The sequence below is a fragment of the Panthera onca genome, chromosome D1, assembly GCF_046562875.1.
Source record: "Panthera onca isolate mPanOnc1 chromosome D1, mPanOnc1 haplotype 2, whole genome shotgun sequence".
NCBI lineage: Eukaryota > Metazoa > Chordata > Mammalia > Carnivora > Felidae > Panthera > Panthera onca.
The window spans coordinates 50,345,233-50,361,177 of record NC_138348.1 but is presented as its reverse complement, the minus strand read 5'-3'; the positions used below and the strand labels follow the sequence as shown (position 1 = coordinate 50,361,177).

The window sequence follows — 15,945 nt, the reverse complement described above, 5'->3', positions numbered from 1 at the left end:
AAATAACCTCTGAAACACAATGAATGGGCAAGAAAATTAGAAAGTATTCTGCAGAAAATAATAGTGAAGCACAGAAGGCATCTACTGCACAAAAGTAGGCATGAAAAATGATGAATTAGGTGTGCACTTCCAGGTTTTAGATAAAAACAACAAAACATAGGAAAGAGGTAGCGAAGATCATTCATGAAGAAGCATCTCTTAATGAAACGGAAAAGCAGCACACATAGAGAGAGGATCAAAAAAGCCAAGCCAAACACAGTTCAAAGTCCAGTAAATCATAAACCTGTGGTTGGATTAATAAAAGATAGAAAAGAAATATAACCATCATCAGGAACTTTAAAACTGAGCATCACCACTGAACGTGCAGACATTATGAAAAATATTGTGCCATATATTTGAAGGTTAGATCATACGAATGCTCAGAGATATAGAACTTACCAAATTGCAACTAGAACAGAAAATTTACGTCCAAAAACTATTCAAGATATGAAATTGGTAATTAAAGCCTTACAGAACAGGAAACCCCATGCTTAATAAATTTGTTCATAAATGTTACCAAACATTGAAGGAAGAAATAAATTCAATCCTCCATAAATCTATCAGAAAATTAAAAAGGGGTAAAGTTCCCAACTACTTTTGGAGGTAGCATAACTGCAATATCAAAACAGAACAAGGACAGTGCACAACTGGAAAATTTGCAGGCTAATCTTCATGAGTGTGGATATAGAAATCCTAAAAGGTAATCAGTGGAATGTATATTAAAAAGGTAATACATTGTGACCAAGTTTATTTAGTTCCAGAAATGCAAAGTTGGTTAAATATAGGAAAACCAATCAACTAATTCACCACATTAATGGAGAAATGGAGAAAAGTCTCCCAATCATTATGATTGATATAGAAAAGTTATTGAAAAACTGAACATTTTTCTCCACATCTTCTCCAACACTTACTATATCTTATCTTTTTGATACTAACCATTCTCACAGTTGTGAGATGATATCTCATTGTGGTTTTCATTTGCATTTCCCTAATGATGAGTGATGTTGAGCATCTTTTCATGTGTCTGTTGGCCATCTGTACATCTTCTTTGGAAAAATGTCTATTTATGTCTTCTGCCCATTTTTAATTGGATTCTTATTATTTTTTTGGTGTTGAGTGAGTTGTATACGTTCTTTAAATATTTTATATACTAACCGTTTATTGGATATGTCATTTGCAAATATCTTCTCCCATTTAGTAGGTTGCCTTTTAGTTTTGTTGATTGTTGGCTGTGCAGACACTTTTTATTTTTATATAGTTCCAATAGTTTATTTTTGCTTTTGTTTCCCTTGCCTCAGGAGACATATCTAGAAAAATGTTGCTACAGCCAATGTCAGAGTAATTACTGCCTGTGTTCTCTTGTAAAATTTTTAAGGTTTCAGGGCTCACATTTAGGTCTTTAATCCATTTTCAGTTTACTTTTTTGTATGGTGTAAAAAGTGGTCCAATTTGATTCTTTTGCATGTAGCTGACCAGTTTTCCCAACACCATTTGAAGAAACTGTCTTTTTCTTATTGCATAATTTTTGCCTCCTTTGTAAAAAAGTTGATTGACCATATAATCATGGGTTTATTTCTGGGTTCTCTACTCTGTTCAATGGATCTATGTATCTGTTTTCATGCCAATACCATACTCTTTTGATTACTACAGCTTTGTGATATATCTTGAAATCTGGGATTGTGATGCCCCAGCTTTTTTCCTCTTTTTAAGATTGCTTTGGCTATTTGGGGTCTTTTGTGGTTTCTAATTTTAGGGATTAATTATTAAAATTAGTTCCTAATTTTAGGAATCCTAATTTTAGGATTATTTGTTCTAGTTCTGTGAAAAATGCTGCTGGTATTTTTGTAGGCATTGCATTAAATGTGTAGATTGCTTTGGGTAGTATAGACCTTTTAACAATATTTGTTCTTCCGATCCATGAGCATAGAACGTCTTTCCATTTCTTTGTGTCCTCTTCCATTTCTTTCATCAGCGTTTTATAGTTTTCAGAGTGCAGGCCTTTCATCTCCTTGGTTAACTTTATTCCTAAGCATTTAATCATTTTTGGTGCAATTGTAAATGGGATTGTTTTCTTAGTTTCTCTTTCTGCTACTTCACTACTAGTGCATAGGAATGTAACAGATTTCTGTATTTTGGTTTTGTATCCTGCAACCTTACTGTATTTATTTATCAGTTCTAGTAGTAGATCTAAAAGACTATTGAAGAAATCATTCAAGGGGCTCCTGTGTGGCTCAGTCGGTTAAGCATCTGACTATGGCTCAGGTCATGATCTCACAGTTTGTGAGTTTGAGCCCCACCTTGGGATCTGTACTGACAGCTCAGAGCCTGGACCCTGCTTCAGATTCTGTATCTCCCTCTCTCTCTGCCCCTCCCCCTCCCCCCTCTCTCTTCTCTCTTCTCTCTCTCTCTGTCAAAAATAAATAAACATTTAAAAAATTCAAAAAAATCATTCAAGGAGCACTTGGGTGGCTCAGTTGGTTAAGTGTCAGACTTTTTTTTTTTAATGTTTATTTACTCTTGAGAGAGAGAGAGGGACAGAGGTGCAAGAGGGGAAGGGCAGAGAGAGGGGGAGACACAGAATCTGAAGCAGGCTCCGAGCTGTCAGCACAGAGCCCAACATGGGGCTCGAACTCATGGACTGTGAGATCATGACCCAAGCTAAAGTTGGACACTCAACTGACTGAGCCACCCAGGTGGCCAAGTGTCAGACTCTTGATCTCAGCTCACGTTTGCTCTCAGTGTCATGAGTTCCTGGTTCCGTGCTGTCAGTGAAGCCTGAAAGGAAAGAAAGAAAGAAAGAAAGAAAGAAAGAAAGAAAGAAAGAAAGAGAGAGAGGGAGGGAGGGAGGGAGGGAGGGAGGAAGGGAAGGAAGGAAGGAAGGAAGGAAGAGAAAGAAAAGAGAAAGAGGGAGGGGGGGAAAAGAAGAGAGAAAAATCATTCAAGGAACAGAGATGTGAATAGTATCTAGCTCATATAGTTGTTGTGAGTATTCAATGAGAGAAGAGTATCCGGCATTTGACACAATGCCTGACACACAAGACCTTCAGCTTGCGATCCTTTTGTTGTTGTCTTCTGTAACTACTATTACTGTTATTGTAGCTGATCCTCACAGTGTCTCAAATGGTATTATTACTATCCTCATGCTTTTATTATGAAGAAGCTAATGTTCAGAAAGGAGAAGTAACTGGCAAAACATGGAAAATGGCAGAGCCAGTGTTTGAGACCAGGGTTGTTTGTTTGTTTGTTTTTTAATGTTTATTTATTTTTGAGACAGAGAGAGACAGAGCATGAATGGGGGAGGGTCAGAGAGAGAGGGAGACACAGAATCTGAAACAGGCTCCAGGTTCTGAGCTGTCAGCACAGAGCCTGACGCGGGGCTTGAACTCACTGACCACGAGATCATGACCTGAGCCAAAGTCGGCTGCTTAACCGACTGAGCCACCCAGGCGCCCCCCAGGGTTTTTTTTTTTTTTAACTCTTGTTGTGTGTTCCTGGTGTTTCCTCTTAAACCACGCTATCCCTTCAATCATATTTCACACATACGTAATTAGCAAAGATGAGAAATGTATACTTAATCTATGTTTGTGTTTTCTAGCTCATTAAACATTCTACTATATCCTTCAAACATGCTTTTGACAAGCATATAACAGCGGTATAGGTTCTTTTGTTTATATCTGCTTTTGTTGCCAGCCAAATCCATAGTAAGTAATATCTATTTCCACATGGTTTTGCCTTGGTATATCGCTGGAAATTTATACTTTCCCTCTTGCAATTTAAACTATCTATACATCAAACGTTTAGACACATTGTGGCGGATATGGAAATATGCTGCTCAGATCCCTCTCCAAGAATAGACTCACAGCCCAGGTGAATGCAGAGGTGGTGATTGACTGATACTTGCTCCTTCATGGTCAAACTCAGCTTCCAAGCCAAACCACACTCTTCTGGGAAAGGCCCCTGGTCAACAACTGAGCATGGGTCTTACTAATTCTGACCCACGCAGGATGCCTCTAATGGACAATCCAGAGCTCCCTGTTGGGTGTGCAGAAGACTTTTCCAGTCCTGGTTGGCAGTCAAAGGGCTTATCCAGCACAATCTTGTTTCAACCCTTTATCTTTCCCAGGTACTTTCCTTCCCTGGGGAGACCCCATCTCAGTGTCTGCTTGTCAGAGAACCCAACCAGTGCAGATGGTACTTAAAGAGTCAGTGAAAGCAGACAGTAAAATAGGGTTTGGAGACTGGCTCTTTACCACCTGGCTGGACTATAGATTCCATCCCTTCTGTTATGTGGAGTGTAGACATCTCCCAGCACAACAGGAAATTCAGTGATAAAAACTTTCAGAAATGATAACTTGGAATTATATAACTATGGAGGGAAATGTACTGGCTGGTGCAATGATTGAGGCACTGAAATGTAGGAGGGGATGGGAGATAATACATCAAAAGACAACAAAATTTTATAGTTGTTGTAAAATTTCTTTGACCCCCACAGGTAGATTACAAAAAAGCTGAGTGTGGTGAACAAACCATTGAAAACTAAGTGGGAGAGCTTTAGGGAAGGTGGGCAGGTGGAACTCTTCAGAGGTCGTCAAGATGGCCTGATCAGTTTGAATGAAAAAGCACACATCAGATTTTATGCTATGAAGATGAACTTCTTTGAGTTGTTGTCTTGCACTTTATCTTACTAAGCTAAGGACATCTCTACATCCCCACCATGTGTCACTTTACAAACATTTCTGTTTAGCTTAGAAACTGGGTGCAAGTTCCTACTAGGAATAAAAAAAAAAAATCCCACTCTGCTGCATAAAAGAAAATTTAGATAAAAGGCCATGAAGAAAGGACAGGGTTTTCAGAGGGAGAAAAAAATTAAGGACAGTTGGGACATGGGAGAAGTAAGGAAGGCCACCATAAGGAAAGGGAGGTCTGCAGGAAGATTAAGAATTAGTTGAAAAGTGGAGTGAGAAACATATCAGATGGAGACAAAGGCATGTTTCGACAATTTCAGCTCAGAGTGGGATCGCGACACCAAAAAATGGAAAGCAGACCTTGCACCAGAAATGTAGGTGAGTGAATGAATGTGGAAAAGGCAGAGTGCAGCATGAATGAGTAGAAAGCATAGGCAGAAAGTACCTGGGTGGCTCAACTGGTTAAGCGGCTGACTCCTGATATCTGCTCAGGTCATGATCCCACAGTTAGTGAGATCGAATCCTGTGTCAGGCTCTGTGCTGACAGCTCAGGGCCTGCTTAGGATTCTCTCTCTGCATGCCCCCTGCTTGTGCTGTCTCTGTCTCTGTCTCTGGGTCTCTCTGTCTCTCTGTCTCTCCCTCAAAATAAATTAATAAACTTTAAAAAAAGAAAAAAGAAAGAAAGCATAGCAGGCCCAGTTAAGCTGGGCTCCACACACCACACTAAAGGCTTTTTTATCCTGAATACATAGAAACCCATTGAAACGTTTTCAACAAGGAGAGACATCATAAGATTTACACTTTATTTTTTTAATGTTTATTTATTTTTGAGAGAGAGAGCTTGTGTGTGAGATAGTGGAGGAGACACAGAGAGAGAGGGAGACAGAGTATCTGAAGCTATGTCTGAGCTGTCAGCACAGAGCCTGATGTGGGACTCGAATTCACAAACCATGAGATCATGACCTGAGCCAAAGTTGAGTGCTTAACTGACTGAGCCACCCAGGCACCCCAAGATTTATCTTTTAAAGTTCCACTTTTTTCCTATCCATGTTGATTGTGGTTGACACCAGGAAAGCATGATTTCAAGGGTCAGTCCTACCAGCTGCCATGAGATTGAAGCTGGTACTGCCGAAGTGACTGCCATTTGGAGTAGAATTGCAACAAGGTCCTTTTGGACTGGCTATTTTTGTCAAAGTTAAAACCAAGTAGAGAATTGGCATGACTCTGAGACATCATCATATTATTCAATCAAACCTTGACCTTGCCAGTTCAACTTCTGTTTTTCACCTGGGATGAAGACTTGAAGCGTGGTGTGGCTTTCATGATATCTCAGAGTCAGTGATCTTCCAATAAGCTGTGAACTCCTTCAGGGCAGAGACCGTATAAACCCAGGGTAGTCCCATAAATGGTCACCTCTAACAAAAACTTATTGAATGAATGAATGAATGAATGAACAAAGGAAACAACAAAAAGTAAAAAGTGAATATTTGGCTTAGGAATTAGGCTTTCAGAGACTTTTTTTTTTTTCCTGAATGGCCTTATTTAGTCACTCCCCCTCAGGACTATGAAAAGGAAATTTCAGGACAAACTCTAATGAAAAAATTTCCAAGTGCATATTTAGTGCTCTACTGAAAAGATTATAAACATTCAAATAGCATTCAAACTGCTTTCAACCATTTGATGGTTGAAATTTCTTTTTGTGAAAATCCAATCGGTTTTGCATCTCTACTTCTTATTTCTGACGGAGGCAATATTTACAAAAAATTTGCTTTTCCCACAGCTGAATGGCAATGGGAATAGTGTTTTCCCCTTTATTACCATCCGTCGAACAGAAACTAACACAATAGGAGCTGATATAGAAGTGATATTGTTTCAATAAAGGGGTCCCTCTATTTATGACTAACAACATTAAAATAGCAAGTAACTGTCAAATGTTACAAGATGAGACATTGTTCTGGGGAAGATCAAACAGTTAGTGATTTGACTCACAACCATAGAAAATATGCCAAATAGTTTATCATTTAGTTTCCCACAATAAAAGAAATGAATCATCCTATGTTTATAAGCAAAGTGTCTGGGGCACTTTGGGCCAACCAAAGGAAATTTAACAAAAGTCTCTAAAAACAGTAGTCTGTAAGTGAAAAAAGATACTCAAGTATCAAGTGAGACTTCAGGGAAGTTTCTCTGTAGTTCTTTGCTCCCCACCATTGGGTGAAAATCTAGAAATATACCAAGGGAAATCCTGTTTTGAACAATAATCTGTGTGAGTCCATGATGTGGAACCAGTTTGATCACCCCAAAATAAATGTATCTTTTCTTACTCATTCACAGAACAGGTTTCACTCCAGGAATAAAAATCTCATCTACTCAGTTTCGTGAAGCCCTACAGTGCTTAGTGCAACAGAGTGGGCCTTCAGGTCAGTCTGAAAAGTTACAATGACTTTGAAAAGTACTTCTGCTTTTAATAGCTAGTAAAATTTATAAGCACACATGCTCTTTGTTACATCAGACCCACTTTGAAGAATCTGTCAGAAATAAAATATCAGTATGATTATATGGATGTATGGAATGAGATGTTTATTGAAGTTTTGTCTTAATGACAACAATCCGATAATGACCTAGATGATCGTAACAGAGGAACAGATTAACTGTTGTATTATATATTATATTAAAAAATGAATGACAATAACACACTACCAATATAGGGATCCCTAATATATTATTGACCTTGGAAAAATAACAAATTAAGCATGTTAATACTGAGTATATAGACTGGCCATTTATTATATTTAAACAGAGTTTAGTCAAGCAGCGGCCAAACAGCACATAGCTTCTCAACACAATCAGAATATGTGTGAATCCACCTTTCTTTGCCACAATTTCATCAAAGCTCTTTTCATCTCACTGTTTCTCAAGCTGTAGATCAGTGGATTCAACAGAGGTGTAAGAAGTGAGTAAGACAATGACATCACCTTCTTTGTTTCTGGGGAGTAGCCAGATTTGGGTTGGATATAAGTCATATTGGCTGTGCCATAGAAGAGGGTCACAGACGTGAGATGGGAGGCACAGGTGGAAAAGGCCTTTTGCCTCCCGGTGGCCGATGGCATCTTCAGAATGGCAAAGAGAATCCGAATATAAGACAAGAGAATCAACACAAAGGGGACCATGACAATCAAAATGGTGCCAGTGAATGCATAGATTTCAAACAGAAAGGTGTCTGCGCATGCAAGTTCTAGCACTGCTGGGGTTTCACAAGAGATGTGATTGATTTCATTGGGGCCACAGAAGGGAAAACTGAAAACCCATGTGGTCTGCACGGTAGCCACCATGATCCCTGAGACCCATGAGAACATTACTAATTTCATGAAAACCCTTTTGTTCATAATCATTGGGTAGCTCAGAGGATGGCAGATTGCAGCAAATCGGTCATAAGCCATCGCCCCCAGGAGAAAACATTCAGTCCCACCAAAAAAAAGAATAAAATACATCTGTGCAAAACAGCTCACAAATGAAATTGACGTTTTCTCAGTGGAGAGGACCACCAGCATTTCAGGCATAATGACTGCACTGAAACTCACATCCACCACAGACAGGTTCTGCAGGAACAGGTACATGGGAACATGGAGGCTCTGTTCCAGGGAGATGATGACTATAATGATGGCATTTCCCATCAGAGTCCCAAGGTAAACAACCAAGAAAACCCCAAAGAGCTGCTCTTGGAGTTCAGGAAAGTTAGAAAAGCCCAAGAGGATGAATTCAACCACAGAGCTTTGATTTTGCCTTTTCATTTCAGTGGTGGAGAGTATATTATTTTTGTGGACATATGTATATAAATTATGAAGTCACAGTCCAAAAGCTGAGAGTTTTAGTCTGAAATTATTGGCAGAAGATGTAATCGTGAGTTCATTTTGACAGATCTTCAAGTTGGCAAATCTTGAGAATAGCCAATATATTAGAATAGTGAATCTTTCAAATACAAATGAAATGAGGAATTTTGTCTCAGAAATATTCCTTTCAGTTTATGAAAAGCAAGTGTTCTCTGGCAGCTTTTTTGTTAGGTTGAAAATAAATCCCATTCTTAAAACTTGTAATCCATTGTCCATGATATTCATGTATGCATTTCTGTTCTTTCCAATTGTATATTTACATGTGATTTTTCCAATAAAGTGTTTGAAATAAATAACAAAAAAAGACACAAGTTTATAACTATTAATTCAAAATTAAAACAAATTTTGATGAATATTTATTACAAATGCCAAAATTCAAAATACATTTCTCTTGCTTTGTTAAAAATGAAATACATGAGGGCCACCTGGGTGGCTCAGTCAGTTGAATGTCTGATCCTTGGTTTTGGCTCAGGTCATGATCTCACAGTTCATGGGATTGAGCCCTGGGTCAGCCTCCACGCTGACAACATGAAGCCTGCTTGGTAGTCTCTCTCTCCCTCTCTCTCTCTTCTCTCTGCCCTTCCTCTGCTCAAGCTCATTCTCTCTCTCTCTCTCTCAAAAATAAATAAAGTTTAAAATTAAAAAAATGAAATACATGAATAATATACCCAAACAAGCAGAGAAACACTCAAAAGGGATTGAATTTTAGATGCACTTATCTCAACTGAACATAAGTAAATTGTTTCAAGCATATTGATTTCTGGTTAGAATGGGACTAATTATATTGAAATACATCTAAATGGGAAATTTTAGAGGTCAGTTCTCCACCGTCCATCCTTGTGACCATAAAGTGGCTTTGGGGGCTATATAAAATTCCATTTTTAGTTATTCTGATCCTGTGATTTAGCCTCTCTTTCTCTCTCTCTTTCTCTCTCTCTCCCCCTCCCTCTCCCTCCTTCTCTCCCTCTCCCCCCACCACACACACACTGTTAGCAAGTTCATTTAACCATTAACAATTTAATAAACATATCATTGATTGCATATCTATCATGTGGGAGCCTGTGTACCCTCAAAGATACATTTGTGACATAAATTCAACAGAGAGGTCTTTCCTGGCTACACAACACAAAATAGCAGCCCCTATCCCCTACTCCAGCACCCTGTGACTTCCATCTCCCTGGTTTATATTTTGCCATAACACTCATCACCAGCTGAAATAACACATAGTATTTGGACTTTTGCTTATTATCTAACTCCCCCTTCTGGCATGTAAGCTCCAGAAAGACAGAAACTTTGTTTTGTTCTATTCTTTCCTGTGTTCTCAGTGCCCGGAACAGATAATAAATGATATAATAAATGCAACACCAACATTTGTTGAATATATCAAAGAATAAATATTAAAATTTAGAAACCTGGACTCTGCCTTCAAGGAATATAGTGTCTGAAGGAAAAATAAGTCAAGGGAATAGAGAGACCCTGCAGACCCTATAGGGGTCCTAACTCTGCTACTACCTCCAAGATGAGTCTTTGACTCTTCCTGTACTCAGGTTCACTCATGTGGTTTGCAGCAGGAAGGTAGCCCTGGACCTGACATGAGTGTTTCTCTGATTTGTTCACAGAAAACTGCATGCTTCTCCTCCATTCAGATGAGGACAGAGCTGAAGGGAAGGTAGAAAAGTGGGTGGGCACCTAGAAGGCATATATGCTGCCTGAGTCCTTTGGGCCCACCAGTCCCAGGCCCAGCTGACCATCTTCCTCCCAGGAAGCACCTCACTTCTCCCCCTTGTCCTGGGGCAGGAGAAGTGAGCACCTCTTGGCAGAGAAGGAGCACCTCACTTCTCCCCCTTGTCCTCCCCAGTCACCCAAACCAATGTCCCCAGCATCCTATTTATTGTCAAGCCTACAGTGAGGTCTTTAAAATCTGGAGTCCCTCTGGCCTCAGCAAGTTCATTCCCCCCCCGCCCCAACACAGCTTCAATTCATGGCCTCTTTTCTTTGCCTGCCCCTCTCCACCCTACCCCCATCATTAAATAGTCTCCTAACTGGCTTCTCCACATTTTGTGACTTCTCTTCCAATCTATCCTTCATACCTCTGACAAAATAATATCATCCACCCTTCCAGTACCTTCAGAGTCTCCTCTCATTGGTAAAATAAAATGCTCACTTCTCAAGCTGGCACTTAAGGGGAACTAGATGGAAACAAGTGCTCTAGAAATTTTAAAAGGGAAAAAGTACTTTGGAATGGCAAGAGGAAGTAAACAACCATAATCACAGGATGTCATGGGTGGAAGGGCCAGGAAGTGGAAGGAGGAAGGCAGAAAGAGGCAGGCTGACTTCCTCGAATCAAAGGTACTCGATGACATACATCTCAGTACTAGAATGAGGGCCTCCTGGCCTTGAAGGGGGTGCTTTGAAAACGAGCAGACTTTCACTGTGGGACAAGATGAAGACAGAAGGATAGAAGGACAAGCAAGCTGAGGATATATACTGTTTTCTTGACCTCAGATCATTAAAACATTAACAGATAGTAGAAGGCAAGTTGATTTACAGAGTTTAACTCTGTATTGATAAATCGAATGCCATATGTATTAACCTCAATAATTACATATTGGATATCAAAAAATCTCCTAAAATTAGTAGACTTTGCAGAAAAAAACCATGTAAGTACCTTTTCTAGTAGATAAAAAATACATATATTAAGCACCGAGTATATAAAACCAATAAGTTTTAAAATATGAAAATTTAGAGAATCTTGAAAGAAAAAGAAAGAAAGAAGAAAGAGAGAAGGAAGGAAGGAAGGAAGGAAAAGGGAGGAAAGAAAGGGAGGAAAGAAAGAAAAAAAGAAAGAGAAAAAGAAAAGAAAAAAAGGAGAGGAAAAAGGATAAAAGGAACAAATGAACAAATGAACCTGAATTCTCCCTCCATCTTTTCCCCTTCACAAGAGTTACCCTAATGCTAACCTGACTGATTCAATGACATGTCCTTTCAACTCCACTGTTAACTTTCTGTATGACCCTGGGCAAATCACTCCTTTCTCAGGATTTCATCTTTGTGCATGACTGGCCTTATTTCTGACCACCTCCAACCCCAGCTACATAGCTCTATGAATTGATGATTAGTGCAATAAAACTACTTAAAGCTCTAATTATTGCCCAGAGTTTTATGTGACTATGAAAGGCAGAGTAGTTGACATTCTCACCTGAGCACTGGTAAGCATCTCCAATTATCAGTGAGAAGAACTATAAATGGCAAACCCACTAACAAGTACATAAACAGAATCTTCAGTTCCTTTCCTATGGACTGGTTCTGACTTTCATCCCATTTAATCAGATGTTTCACCTCTTCAGTAAAAAAAAAAAAAAAAAAAAAAACAACCAAAAAAAAAAAAACCTCTCCCATAAATACAACTCAGTGATTGAATGCACTGATTTTATAATATTATATGGGCATTAAATGTTTGCCCTTTGAGAGCCCTTCTCTGGAGAACTTATAATCAATTTATATAGACTTTCCCCTATGGACATAAAAATCTCAGCTATATAAACTTGAAACAACACTCCTTCAGAGCCCTATAGGGAAAAACATCTCTTCACTCCAGACCCAATTCCACCAGGACCTCCCCCCCCCCATTAAAGAATGAAAGCAGAGGCTGAGTGAATGTTACTAAACAGGTTGAGGAAGAGAGGAAGGGATGGAGCTATGAACAAAGGCAAGGTTATCTAGACTTATTGCATGGGATGGACAATATCTGCAGTGATCGGAAAACACATTAAGACAAGTAGGTTGAAGTTACTGTGTGGAAAGCCTGGATATCATTACCAAAATTTTAAATATATTTCCAGTAGAAGTATGAAAACACTGAAATTGGGGGTTGGGGGGATAGTCATTCAGGTTACTTTATAGTTGGTGCTTTTTAACTTGAAGAGAAAACATCTAGACTAGCTGTATGACTGAGAAAATATGTAACTTCTCTGGCCCTATTACTTTTCTGCTGAAATTAAGATACTGTTATTAATCTCACAAGGTATGTATAAGAACCTAGGGTCTCAGAGTTCAGCCTACAGCAATGAGACCATTGGCTCAGTCTCAGCAAAATGTAGGGATGAATGAATCCTCAGGCTTGACTTTATCCTACACTCAGATGAGGTGAACAGAATCTGGGTTCCCTTTCTCTGTTTCTCATCTCTGCTTTCCTAGGGTAGGTTCCATTCTCAAGGAGGCTCTCCCCTCTGAGAGACAACAAGGCTGCCAATACAGAGATACATCCTCTCCAATCTGTGTCCCATGGGAAACATACCAGTTATTCTGTGGGGAAAGGCTTTCATTCACAAAAACCAATCCAAGAACCCCCCCCCCCCACCCCATATCATTCACTGTAGTAGGATTACATGAGAGACCATGAACCAGACAATGTGACTAATGAGGGTGGAAAATGCTGCCAAATAGGCACTTTATGGTCCCTACCCCATAGCTGAGGATAGCATCTACCCCAAGTGTACACACCTGAAAAAGTTTAATGAAAAAATTCCCCAGGAGAAATAAAGATATTGTTGGTAGAGGAAGGAGGCCAATGAGTGATGGTGAGCCAATGCTCAAATGCCCCTATACATATGCAAAGGCACACTGTCTCAATGCAACTATTGCATGAATACAAAGAAACCCAATCAATTTCATTTGTTGTTGGGGTTGTGTGTGTGTGTGTGTGTGTGTGTGTGTGCATGCACACACGTGCTTTGCAAGACAGGCTGGAAGGAAGTATAAATAGGATGGAATGGATGAGTAAAACAAGAAATATTGCAGAGGATGAATTGAGTGTCCTGAAGGACATGGATGTTGTGGGTGAAGAAGATAAGATTTCAAATCTTGATGAAGGAAGGATAGAAAATAACTAGAAACAGGGCAAGAGAAGTCTATAAATGAATTACTTCAAAGAGTTCACACATTTTGTGGTCTAGTTCCCAAGTCTAGGAGTGAAGGGGAAAAGATTATTTAAATAAAGTCAAAGGGTGAATAGTTACACATCCTACTAATGAAGGCGCCTTTTTGAGATTAACCATCCTTTCTCTCAGCAGGCTGAGTCTGACAGTATGGATGCCCCAGTCACCGTCTCCATGGTAAAAAAAATCTACTGTGCTGCACCAGTTTGCATTCCTACCAATAGTGAGTGCAAAATGCCACTCTGGGAAAAAGTATGGAGGTTTCTCAAAAAATTAAAAATTAAAAATAGAACTACTCTATGGCCCAGCAATTGTACCACTAGGTATTTATCCAAAAAATACAAAAGTGCTGATTCAAAGAGGCACATGCACCCCAATGTTTATAGCAGCACTATCAACAATAGATAAATTATGGAAAGAGCCCAAATTCCCATCAACTGATGGATGGATTAAGAAGATGTAGTATACATATATAATAGAATACTACTAGGCAATAAAAAAGAATGAAATTTTGCCATTTGCAACAATGTAGATGGAACTGGAAGGTATTATGTTAAGCAAAATAAGTTAGAGAAAGACAGATATCATATGATTTCACTCATGTGGAATTTGAGAAACTCAACAGATGAATATAGGGAAAAGGAAGGAAAAATAAGGTAAAAGCAAAGAGGGAGGCAAACCAGAAAAGACTCTTAAATACAGAGAACAATATACAGCCAAGAATCTTTTATCCAGCAAGGCTGTCATTCTGAATACAAGGAGAGATAAAGACTCCCAGACAAACAAAAACTGAAGAAGTTCTTGACCACTAAACCAGCCCTGCAATAGATCCTAAGGGGGACTCTGTGAGTAGAATGCTGCAAAGACTACAAAGGATCAGAGACATCACCTACAGCATGAAACCTACAGATAACACAATTACACTAAATCCATATCTTTCAAAAATAATTCTGAATGTAAATGGACTAAATGCCCCAATCAAAAGACATAGGGTATCAGAATGGATTAAAAAAAAAAAGACCCATCTATATACTGTCTATAAAAGACTCATTTTATTAAAATTTTTTTTTAATGTTTATTTATTTTTGAAAGAGAGCACAAGCATAGGGGCAGAGAGAGGGGATCTGAAGCAGGATCTGAAGCAGGTTCCAGGCTCCAAGCTATCAGCACAGAGCCCTACATGGGGCTCAAACTCATGAGCCACAAGATCATGACCTGAGCCAAAGATGGATGTTCAACCAACTGAGACACCCAGACACCCCAAAAGACTCATTTTAGACCTGAGAATGCCTTCAGATTGAAAGTGAGGGGTTGGAGAACCATCTATCATGCTACTGGAAGTCAAAAGAAAGCTAGAGTAGCCATACTTATATGAGACAAACTCGATTTTAAACTAAAGACCGTAACAAGAGATGAAGAAGGGCATTATATCATAATTATGGGGTCTATACATCAAGAAGAGCTAACAATTGTAAATGTTTATGCCCCCAACTTGAAACAACCCAAATATAGAAATCATTTAGTCACAAACATAAGCAATCTTACTGATAAGAATACAGTAATTGCAGGGGACTTTAATACTCCACTTACAACAATGGACAGATCATCTAGGCAGAAAATCAATAAAGAAACAAAGGTCTTGAATATTACACTGGACTTGATGGACTTGACAGATATATTCAGAACTTTTCATCCTTAAGTGGCAGAATACACATTCTTCTCAAGTGCACATGGAACATTCTCCAAGATGGATCACGTACTGTGTCACAAAACAGCCCTCTATAAATATAAAAGAATTGAAATCATAACATTCATATTTTCAGGTCACAACGATATGAAACTTGAAATCAACCACAAGAAAAAATTTGGCAAACCTCCAAACGCATGGAAGATAAAGAACATCCTACTAAAGAATGAATGGGTCAACCAAAGAATAAATTTTAAAAATATATAAATGGAAGCAAATGAAAATGAAAACATGATAGTCCAAACCCTTGGGATGCAGCAAAGGTCGTCCTAAGAAGCAAATACATTGCAATCCAGGTCTATCTCAAGAAACAAGAAAAATCCCAAATACAAAACCTGACCTCACACATAAAGGAACTAGAAGCAGAGCAGCAAAGAAACCCCAAAGCCAGCAGAAGAGAAATAATAAAGATTAGAACAGAAATTAGCAATATAGAATCCAAAAACAAAACAAAACAAAACAAAAAAACCAGTAGAACAGATCAATGAATCTAAGAGCTGATTTTTGAAAGAAGAAACAAAATTAATAACCCCCTAGCCAGACTTCTCAAAAAGAAAAGAGAGAGAATCTAAATAGATAAAATCACAAATGAAAGAGGAGAGCTCACAACCAACACCACAGGAATACAAACAATTATTAGAGAATAATGA

At 38.8% G+C, this 15,945-nt stretch overlaps 1 protein-coding gene across 1 annotated transcript; it reads right to left on the bottom strand.

The window, feature by feature from the left end:
• Nucleotides 1-7,567: 7,567 nt before the first annotated feature.
• LOC132674397 (olfactory receptor 10A3) lies at nt 7,568-8,512 on the bottom strand. The gene has a single exon (XM_060627028.3). It carries the CDS (start codon nt 8,510-8,512, stop codon nt 7,568-7,570), a length of 945 nt encoding a protein of 314 aa, XP_060483011.3.
• Between the last annotated feature and the right edge of the window lie 7,433 nt (nt 8,513-15,945).

Coding starts and splice junctions, on each gene's coding strand:
- LOC132674397 (XM_060627028.3), bottom strand. CDS start 8,512: ATGAAAAGGCAAAATCAAAGCTCTGTGGTTGAATTCATCCTCTTGGGC.